The sequence below is a fragment of the Jatropha curcas genome, chromosome 11, assembly GCF_041381405.1.
Source record: "Jatropha curcas cultivar XTBG-Jc1 chromosome 11, XTBG_Jcur_1.0, whole genome shotgun sequence".
Lineage (NCBI taxonomy): Eukaryota > Viridiplantae > Streptophyta > Magnoliopsida > Malpighiales > Euphorbiaceae > Jatropha > Jatropha curcas.
In genome coordinates, this window is record NC_143161.1 from 8,546,924 (window position 1) to 8,558,851 (window position 11,928).

Here is an 11,928-nt window from a genome sequence, read left to right on the forward strand (position 1 = left end):
AGTAGATCGTAATAAATAAATATTAACATTTCAACCACGTGTGATTTTTATTTTCTTTTTGGAACTTCAATAGATTTTATGGGATGCCGCTTAAGATTATTTATATTAATCAATAATGCATCCGCAAAGATGGTAAACAAACTCAATCTCTCTTAAGGATAAAAATATAACTTCGATTCTAAAAAATGCACTTACCGGGAGAGTAGGTAAAAAATTTTTAAACTCTACGATATGAAGGAATTATACTTTCTAGTTTTAAAAAAAATCAATTGTTTGTAGGGTTAACTTCTCAAACTTAGTCTATGGACTCATCTATGAATTAAATCGATAAATAATATTTTTTTATTGAAACGAAAATATTTAGACCATTTACTAGGAAAAAATAAAATGAGAATAATTTTTATAAAAACTAGTCATGTATTCGTGCGATGCGTGGATTATATAAATTTGTGTTTTATTATCTTAAATAGAAAATTTTCCAAAAACTTCTTGTAGAAGTATTTACTTAGTCACCTCTTATGAATGACAATATCAAAAAAATATAAAACACATAAATTATGAATATGTTAGAGTAATAAAATATTTATAATATTAATATCTTAATCAATTTCTAGAAAAAAATATGATATCACAAACTATGATTAGTAAATAAATTAATATTCAAACATGAGTTACAGATATAAGGAAACCGAGGAATGCGCAAATAGCCTAGTATCATTGGATATTACCAGCACTCATATAATAATTAAATATTAAAAAAGATCAAAAGATTCGATAAAAAGATCCAAAAAAAGATGAAGCAAGAGATAGAAAATTAGATACCGTATTATTAGTTCATAGTAAATCCGTTTTCACTCCAACAATGATAGTATATCGAAAAGAAGTATTTCAATCTGAAAATTTTATTAACCTAATTAAACGGGATATTCAAAGCTTTAATTATAAAGTTTAGTACCCTTAGTATTCTAAAGTTATAAACTAAAAATTTAATTAGTATAATAAATTATCAAAATTAATGGGTATGGAAATATTTTTTAATTATAAAGCCTATACTCATATATTTTTCCCTTACCAAATCAACACTTCAAAACTTTATATTAATGCCATGTCAGCTTTTAAGATTCTGTTTTAATATATTTATATAGATAGATCTAGATATAAATATCTATTTCAATTGGTTTGGATTAATTGAGTCTATGCATTGAGTCTATGGTAATCTTATATATTATTTAATTAATGTGTAAAACTAATATGAATATTGAAAAAATATAACTTTCATAACTCTCATCATATTAGTAAGAGGTTTTTTTTTTAAAAAAAAAAATTAGTGGTTAAATAAAAAAAAATATATGGCGCATACACGAAGTAGGATAAGACTTGCCCACACAAAATCAATCAATGAAAAAACTTTTAAACATTATTTCTATTTTCTTTTTCAATAATAAATGATATTTAAATGAAAAATTAGTTTTAATCATCAATAATGTGTTATTTGAAATGATAATCGACTCAACTCTTATAAAGATAAGAACATAAGTTTGATATCCGGAAAAGCCCACTTTACTAGAAAGGCCAAAAAAGGTTGTACAGCCCGAGAGGAATACACCTCCTTAAAAGAAGAGAAAAGAAAAGTTATTGTCATACACCCGGGTAGCATGATCCTTAATTTAGTTTCAAGAACCTGAGATGTGGATAATATATCTTTCTTGTATATAAGTTGTACAGCTATCATCATGATAAAAAAAAATAAGTATTCATTTTTATATCTTTATTACCGCTGTAAATTTACATGAGACTGAAAGAAATTGTTAAATACTTTCTAATTTTTTCTAATGTTATGTATCATTTTGTTTATGAAGAAATTGTTTTTGCATTATAAAAACTGAAGTTCAACTTATTGCTACGGATGCATAGATATGTTCTTAATTTACTTTTAGGATATAATTCCAACACATAGATAAGCTCATGAAAATGCTCCAATTTCTTTTAGGGTGCAATTCCACCTTAAAAAGCAAATTAGGTATAATTGTAATTAGGTTGGGAGTTGAGGGTGTCGAGGTTACGAAAGTCAATTTAGAGTGAAATATAACCACTCAAAAAATTCTGAGATGAAATTGATGATTAGCCCTAATAAATAGTTACCAACATCTCAATCACGTGCAAATTTTCTTTTCTTTTTCGAGTTAAATTTAATGGAAAATTCCATTTAATATGAGATATATTATATGATGGATTATATCGGGTTTACGAATCTATTCATGGATCAAATTAATGAAAATATTTAAAACCATTTATTAGAAAAAAAAAACTGAAAATAATTTATAGCTGTCAATATTATTGTATATAAATGTTCTCTTACATTACACAGATATCACCTTATTTAATTATTTTAACTCTATCGTTATAGTCTATTTTCAATACGAATCAATGCAATACAAAGTGAAAAAGGAAAAAACTAATAAAGAAAAAGAAAAATCAAGCTTTATACAAAGCTTGAATGCCATCAATGTCATCCTTATGTAAACCTTTGGTCGCTCCAGAAGGAATAGTTGGATACATAATAGCCTCTTCAACTGAACTATGTTCAAGTCCAAGAAGATGTCCGATTTCATGCAAAGCGACGGTTCCCAAGTCATATGCACCTTCTCTTGCACCAGTAACCCAATTCTCTTCTGCATCAAAGTGAAACCGCCCATCTTGTGGCGAATAAGCATGAGCAAGAATCCCACCGCGCCCATCGAAAGGAATCCCATCTCCATGGTCGCGTTTACGAAACCTTATTTTTATATCTGCTGTTGTTATATCAGTACCCCTTTCAAATGTGAAATGTGAATTGTTAGCCCAAGTTTGGAAGGCCTGTGAGATAACCTCGATGGCTATAGGTGGGGTTTGAGGACCAAACTCGTAAGTGAGATGATACTTAGAAGCTTCCCATTTAGGGGTTCCTGGGAAGAAAGCATAGTGAGAAACTGTATGGAAAGAATTAGGGCTAGAGCTAGGACTAGGGCTAGGGCTAGAGCTAGGGCTTATATTGCCATTCTGCATTCTGTTAGTGCCATTGATGATATCTGGAACCCCACATCGAGGTTTTATCATTGTCTCAACTGTTTCAGAATCTAATGTCCCGGTAGGATCTAAACGGTAATTAAGTTGGTAGGTTTTAATGGCAGATTCTAAATCACCATCAAAACTATTACTGTCCAAGGATACTGAACCTTTCTTGTTCATATAACCAAATTGTTCAAGATATTCTTTGAGCTGGTGGATCTTTTTGTTCTTCTCACCCATGTGAAATCCTTGAAGACGTTCAACAAAACCAAACGGTTGATCGATCATCGCGCGATGGAAGTGCCCAAAAGCAGCTGAACTAGAAATATGAGAGATGATGATAATGATAGTGAAAGAAACTATTGGAAGTATTTTAGATCCCATGATCATATATATGTATAGATATATATACATACATATATATAGATGTGGTATTTGAATTTGATAGAAGAAAAGAAAGAAGTAGTTGAGTTTGACATCAACATTTCTTCTGTGCTTATTTATAAACTTGTATTTGTGGCATTATAGGTCTTAAAGAATTTGCTATTTTGGTTAAAACCAAATTATTCTAAATCCTACAATTATATTAGGATTTTCCCATAAATAGATAAAAAGAAGCTTATTTTAGTTAAAATAAAATTATCATAAGTCCTATAATTAATTATAAGTTGTTGAAAGTAGACATGCATTGGATAACAATTGGCAATTGAAGCAAAAAAAGTTCCTTAAAATATATATAAGGGATGCTTTAAAATTAATTTGATTTTTTTTTTTTTAAATTTTTTCTTGTGATGATTAACTTTTCATAATTCCTTTGTTAGCTAAGTCGTTATGAATTTTTAATTCAGGTCAAGTAATATGAGTTTGAACCATGTTTTCTGCCTTTTTATATTTTTTAGTTATTTTTTATCAACCAATTCAACTACAATAAGGACTTCAATCCGACAACACTTTTAACTTTAAGTATTTTCTATTGCCATTAATTTTTTTTAACATTTAGGTTTTTTTATTTAATTTAAGTTATTTTTAAATTTTAGTTTTGGTCTTGATTTTAATTTTAATTTTAGGTTTGATTTTATTATATTTAATATATAAAATTCAGGTAATATTAATATATGTAATAGTATTATAAATTTATAATTTAATTGTTTATTATTAGTTATTTGGTCAAAACTTAACAAATAAAAAACCTTTAAAATTTTAAATTCATTAAATGGATACATAATATTTAATATCTCTCGATTTCCCCATATTTCAGGATCAATTCCTTTTAAATATGATTAGATCTAGGACTGTTCAGCAATAATGCAGTGTGTAATTTTTTTGCCAAAAGTTATTTTTTATTGTTCGATAACATAGCATTCGAATTAATTTTCAGAGGTTAAAATAATATTTTATAAAAAATTAGCTTCAATTTTTTAGCATTTTATGAAACCACACAAACAACTATTAGAAAATTACTAAAACAGCTAACAACTGTCAAAATAATTTTGCTTAGCATGCTTGGAGGTTAAAAAAAAGGGATTGAGAGATTATACTGATGATGGCTTGACAATGACAGGTGAAGAACCCTTTCTCAGGGTACAAAACAGATCTCAGACTAAGAAACAATAAAAACAAATGGAGTATTTAAATTCAAGCCCCAATATTTGATTTGTGTATGGACATGGCTGTTTTACGCTTTTAGCTAGTAATAAAAAAAAATTAAAAAAAAAAATCCTCTCTTCCTCCTAGACCTGTCCAATATACGGCATCGTTGAGGACCAAAACTTAACTGAGATCCTGACCCGAAATGTGAATTCATTTGAGATTCTCTTGCTTTTTTGTTTGATTTAATTTAACTTTGGGTTCCATTTGCAGCTATAATACACCGGTAAGTGCATATATAACCTGACAATAGATTCAGATTCAAACTTTCTCCTCCAATACTTAAAAAATAAAAACTTAAGTTCCCATTTTGCTTAAGTCAGTATTCAAACAAGTTAATTACTAAGTTTTTAAATAGTTTAAACACTTAATTGTAAATTCTTTTTTGTACAAAGTACATAAATACATTCAAACAAGAAAGATTATACGAATCTATAACTTTTGACAAATTATATGAATTTTAAAACTTTTTATCCAAATATTGCCATAATTTCCTTATCCAAACCTCATATTTCACAAGCCAGACCCATAGAAGTTATAGGAGTTCTGCTAACAGAGTTTCCTCTGCCTCCAGAAAACACCCTAACTCACAAATTTTTATTTTTATAGTTCTTGTACATTCTTGTACAAAAGAACTGAGTTCAAATTCCCAACATTAAAGTTTTGCATTTTAGTTCCTTCATACAAATTCTTGATTTTAAATGGATTTCATTTTCCATTTCTAAAATTCAAAATCCTGACATTTCTGCAATTTATTTGGCCAAATCATCAGAAGCAAATAACATCATTTACATTTCCACTAATAATCAAATATTGCATACATGACATTTGTACTCCACTAAACTTCTTGAGAGAAAAACTATATTTTCCTTAAATAGCAAATTAAAAATTATCATTTACAACTATCATTATCCAAATCACTCCTACTCCTATAAAATCTACATAAAACAACATAAAAGAACATACTCACTGCACTTAAAATTGCAAGAAGCCAATAATACTTATCCAGACGAGCTTCTTTCATGTCATCACTAAACCAGCTTTTCTTTCCTCTTGAACTAGTAAAAATTTCAATAAGAGTTATCAAAAAAGCACTCACAAAACTTCCAACACCAAAAACACTTGTGTTCAATGCAATTCCCATAGTTTTCATTCTAGAAGGAACTTCACTGTAGAAAAATTCTTGCATACCCACAACAGTAAATATATCAGAAATCCCTAACAAAATGTACTGAGGCAGTAACCAAAATATGCTTATAGGAACAGTTTCTGAATTTGGCATTTTTTGAATCATTTCAAGCCTTTTCATTTCTACTAGTGCAGCAATAACCATAGCTATTATGGATAAAAACATACCTATACCCATTCTTTGCATTACATTTATACCCTTTTCGTCTCGAGTGATGATTCGAGTAATTGGGATAAATATGGTGTCATAAAATGGCATTAGGAGGATTATAGAGACTGTAATTGCACTCTGTAGTGTTGCTGGTGGGATCTTGAAGTTGCTTCCAATAGTTCTTTCCATTGTTACACCTTGTTTAGTAAAGAAGGTGGCAGGTTGTTGGAAAATAACAGCAAACATTAGAAGCATTGTCCAAATAGGTATGAGCCTTAGGATAACTTTTGCATTATCAGTGGAAATTCTACTTTTGGAGGAGTTGTTCTCATTCATGCCTTTGCCACTGCCCATATTCTCAGGACAAAGAGGCTTCTCCTGAAGCCTAAAAACAAGTGAAAAACCAAATTATCAGAATCCATTGATAGAAAACTTCTGCACTATATTAAAATTTGTTTTAAGGACTAACATGCTAATCATGAAAAACATGAAGGGTCTTAAAATTTTTCTCTTGGTGACTTAATGCAGTAAGCATCTTAAAAGTAGAGAAACGAAAGTGTTAATTAGGATATGTCACGGAAATCCAAACATATTTCCCATTAAAATAATTTACCTTATCTTTTAACACCAAATATAAAATAATACTAAATTAATACAATTAAAATATTCAAAAAAAAAAAAAAGTAAATAAATACAGGAACTTACTCTAGCTCAGGAAATTCATTATCCCTTGATAAGGTGACTCTGCAATTGATTAATTTGGAAGTGAATTCCTTCATGGCTTGAACTATGTCCCAAAAGGACCTTTCAGCAATCTTATCTTTACCATCTTGTTTATAAACATACATTCTGCTTCCACACCAAAATAAACCAATTGAAGTAACCATTGCAACGGTGGGGAAAGCAAATCCCAACACCCAACCAAGTGTGTCTTGAATATAAGACATTACTGTAACTCCTAAAAGGCTTCCACCACAAACACCAAAATACCACCATTGAAAGAATAAACTCTTTTTATTTGATTTTTGAATGTCTTTTGTTGAGGGCAATTCGTCGTCGTTTTGAAGCTGATCTGCTCCAAATGCTTGTAAAGATGGGTTATACCCACCTTGGCCTAGTGAGATAAGACAGAGAGACCAAAACAAGAATGAAGAGCTTAGGTTGTTGGTTGGATACAACGCCCAAGCTAATGCTGTTGATGTCAATGCCACAAGCCCCTTAACAAAGGAAAAAAAGAAAAAGAAAAAACAAATTAAACATGCAAAATATGTATTGCTAATAAATTTTTGGAGAAATACTATATAATCCCTAAGTTTCTGTCAAAATTACATTATTTAGTCATTGCATTATAATTATGTTATACTATAAAAACTCTAACGGTTAGCTTTTCTGTTAAGTAGTTGTGAAATATCAAAAATATCTTTAAGAATAATTATTATATAAGGACTAAATAGTGTAAAATTATGAAAATTGAGATATTTACTAGTATATTTCATGAAACTATAAGAACTATATAGTAATTATTTTTAGAATTATTTTTGACGTATCATAATCGCTCAACGGACAAAATAAGATTTGAATCTTATAATGTAATGTAGTTATAATGTAAGAACTAAATATTATAATTTTAAGAATTGAAATTTTTAACCGCATACGAATAAAATCTAAAGATTAGATAGTAATTATCTCTAAATTTTTATTTATATACAAATATTTAATTAATACATATGAATTAATGCTACTAAAATCTATTAAGAAAAAAATGAAACACACGATATTCTGAATTAATATGTAAAATTAAAAATGAAATTTATATACTGATATGACATTTACCTTTTAGAGAAGAAATGGACAAAAATTTGAAAAAAGGAAAAAGATATTGGAAAATGGAAGGAGCATTATTTGCACGTTAATAAGTTGAAAGGCCATTATTAAAGTAGTATGGGACCAAGTGACAAATTTGCTTTAAAACGACAACATTCTTACTATTATTATTATTGAATAAATAAGTAAAACTTCCCCTTAGTCTCTATCAAAATTCATAACCCAATTGTGACCTTATTGATTTATTCATAGGCATTGAACCATAATTAGCAGGTTAATACGATTAAGCAAAACCAATTGAATTGAATTAAATCAATTAGTTGAATTTGATTTTTAAAAGTTTCATATTACTTCGATTTTAATAAAAAAAATTGAAATTTTTTTAGTTTAATGTAGTTTATTAATAAAATCGAGAACTTAAAAAATCGAACTGAGTTAGTCCAAAAATTCAATCAAAATTGAAAAATCAAATTGAATTGATTCATCTTAATTCTATAAATAGTTTAATTTAATTGAACTTTCTTTATAAAAACTCAATTCATTTGATTTACAAATGGTTCATTCTGTATAGACCAAATTGATACAATGCTCACTCCTACTTAGACGTGGCCACGGTTCGGTTCCAAATATTTTAGAACTAGAACCAAACCGAAAATTAATAGTTCCGGTTACGATTTGGAACCGAACAGTTCTGGTTCCTTAATGGTTCTAAAATCGACAGTTTCGGCCGGCTCTTTAGCAGGTTCTCTGGCCGTTGCTGACCTATTCGGGACGGTTCCGATCGATTCTTGATGGTTCCGACCGGTTCCGGACGGTTCCAACCGGAACTGCCAATTCCGACTGATTTTGGGAACTGTCGGTTCACGGTTCCAAAACTGGTGGAACTGGAACCAAATCAGTTAGGACCAATTCTGGTTCAGTTCGGACCGGTTCGGAACCGACGGATTTTGGCCACCCCTACTCCTACTCCTACCAGTTAATCCCCAGAACTAAAATATTTCATTTCCAATTTTCATGGCATGTCAAAATCATTTTATCTTAGAAGAACTAATATGAAAGAACTAAATGAACCATGATAACATTGATATCTCAAAATTAAATACTTGAAATTTTCATTATTATAAGAACTTTAATTTAAATACCCACAAATTAAAAAAAAGATAAAAAATAAGAAAAGAGGAGAGAGGAACTGACCACAACATAGAGGAAAGAGGAGAACAAAATGGTAGGATACTTATCCCAACAAGAATCAGCAACAGAAGCAACTAAAAGTGGTAACATATAAGTAAATCCACACCACTTATTTACAGTCTTGGCTGCTGAAGAATTACTCATCTTCACCACATCTGTTAAGTAAGTTACAAGATTTGATGCCACCCCTTTGAATGCAAATCTCTCTATCCCAGCTATTACTGTTCAAAAACCAAAACCAAAACCAGTCAAAAACATGAAACTCCATTATCATTCTTAAATTGCTTTCAAATAGAAAGAAACTCAGTTACCTATGAGGAGAAGACATTGCTTGTTGAGTCCTCCTCCTCCTTGAACTCCAGCCATGAGAGAGATATACAGAGTTTATACTATGGAAACTTGGCTCTTATAAGAAATTTGAAGAGAAAGAAATTGTAATTATTACATTCTTTTGCTACCAGCTTGAGAATTTCAGAGCAATAATCCTTCTACATAAAGCTTCTGCTTATCATAAACTCTTTCTGCCATAGCTTTTTATTGGGATTCAGATGCGTTTCCCTTTTCAACACCACTGTTTTGCTTTTTTGGAAATTGAACACTCAAACATCACTAACACAAACAAGAGAAATAAAAGTACTAAAAAAAAAAAAAAAAAAAAGGTTTAACACCACTTTGTGTTTCTGTACTGATCAAAATGAGGACATACCGGCCCAAGTGACTTGTACCTGTACGTCAGTCTGAGTCTGATCTGCAGACTCATATGACACGTGGCAGATTTGCCATGTCGCATTCCTTGACTCACCCAGATAGATAAGGACTCATGGAATTCATAAATTCACCCGTAAAAAAATTTTATATCACTCTCAATTTTTATATTAATCTATAAAACACTTAAACTTATAAATTTTTACTTATTAAATACTTCAACTTATAAAAGTTGTTCTACCGAACACTCAAACTTATAAAATTAAATTCATTAAAAATTTATTGGATAATTAAAAATTATGAAAATTATTGTTCCAAAAATTTATACTAACTACATATCAAGTGAATATTTTATATATAAATGTTAAAAATATCAAAAAATTATGATTACTAGTTAGAGAAGAATACAAAGTTATCAAAATTCGCAACTTCAAGAGTATAATAGGTCACTCGCATAGTTTAGGATGCTACCGAGTTTTTTTGATAGAATACAGGGGTAAATTTATGCATTTGATCGATAAGTTTCATTGAGCGAGCCGATTAGATGTAATTTGATTTTTTTTTAATGTCATGCAAATAATGTGAAAAGTGAAAGGTTTTAAATTTAAATCATTTCTAGTGAAAGGTTTTAAATTTGAATCATTTCTACCGTGTAAGTTATCACTAATTCAATCAATTCAACTATTGTTATTCAAACGAGAATGTTAATTTCTATTGTACTGCCTATAAAATTCTTACAATATGTTAGGTATCTTATAAATAAAAAAAATTCCTCTTACATGGAAATTTTTATTAGAATAAATAATTATATAATCCCTCAGGTTTGATAGTAACAATAACTACATTCCTCTTGTTTGGTAAATATGACAATTAGTAAATGATGTTTATAGTTTTTCGAATTATATAATGCTTTTATCTAAAAATTTTTATTTTAGAGAATTTTTTAATACACTATAATATTTCACTGTTTGATCTTTTACATTTAGCATAATATCATTATTTAATTTCTCATATTTACTAATTATTATTTAATAATTCATTTAAGAGTACAAATAATATTTTTTTTAAAATATAAAATTAAGTAATTTAATGGAGCTAAATTTCAGAGGCTGATTAACATATTTAAAATTATAATTATACTCCTTTATTATTATTATTATTATTATTATTATTATTATTATTATTATTATTATTATTATTATAAGGAGAAGCACTAACCACCATGTATTATAGATGTCAAATATTGAATATATACAGATGTAAATTAATGATGAAGTAGAAAATGAAATTAAGTCAAAAATAAAACCAAAACAAGACATCCAGAGTAATATATAATAAGTAGCAAAATTTTATAATCTAGTATGGGATTAGCTAATTGCTGCCAGAAATATTTATATCTCATAACACAAAAGCGTTAATTAATTGGCTCAGATTGTACTTTTATTATATTACTCTTTTTATAGGAGATGATTGTAAGAATATATTATACTAGCTATATGTATTAAATAACTTCCTCTAATGACAAACAAAAGTTTAAATTTATCGCTGTGAATCACGTGTATTCTGATTAATCTTCTCATTTATACGAGAGATGAAAGGTCTCGAATTAGAGTTTTCTCGATCACTAAAGCTTTCACCAATTTGATGAATTAAAGGGAGAGTTATCCTATTATATTATTCCTCAACCTGCTAAATTGATAAAGAAGCTTTATATTTAAAAGGCCTCCAACAAATTAGGTGAATAATTTTTTCAAAAAACAAAAAAACTATTTAATTGAAAGATCTTTCTTTTTCTTTTTTCTCTAATAAAAAGGTAATTTTTTTCATATATTATTATTACATTAGTTGGAATACAGTTACATCCTCTTTTAAACTAGTATTTATTATTTTGATATTAACCAAAACACTATATCTATTATTTATACTATTGGATGACATATGGTTTATAATTAGTGTTTAGAGGAAGAATGAGTGGATTATAAAATGCTAATCTAACAATTATTGCAATAGCTGATAGCTACTAAAATAATTAATATTATCAAATAAAATCTTAATTGAAACAAAAATTATGTATTTTTCTAATTTTGTTTTTCATTTAATCAGAAGTCAAATGAAAAACGAACTATACAATAATAGCATACTAAATTTTTAGGTCACCCTATTAAATAAATACT

General features: G+C 28.5%; 2 protein-coding genes across 2 annotated transcripts; both read right to left on the minus strand.

The window, feature by feature from the left end:
• Positions 1-2,309: 2,309 nt before the first annotated feature.
• On the minus strand, positions 2,310-3,505 carry LOC105643134 (metalloendoproteinase 3-MMP). The gene has a single exon (XM_012228204.3). It carries the CDS (start codon positions 3,460-3,462, stop codon positions 2,476-2,478), a length of 987 nt encoding a protein of 328 aa, XP_012083594.2. The 5' UTR covers positions 3,463-3,505; the 3' UTR covers positions 2,310-2,475.
• Positions 3,506-5,463: 1,958 nt separating this feature from the next.
• LOC105642212 (protein NRT1/ PTR FAMILY 5.9) lies at positions 5,464-9,746 on the minus strand. The gene is made up of 4 exons (XM_012226965.4): positions 9,361-9,746; positions 9,053-9,270; positions 6,740-7,251; positions 5,464-6,419 (listed from the first exon to the last, which is right to left on the minus strand). Exons 1-4 carry the CDS (start codon positions 9,413-9,415, stop codon positions 5,588-5,590), a joined length of 1,617 nt encoding a protein of 538 aa, XP_012082355.1. The 5' UTR covers positions 9,416-9,746; the 3' UTR covers positions 5,464-5,587.
• Positions 9,747-11,928: the final 2,182 nt, after the last annotated feature.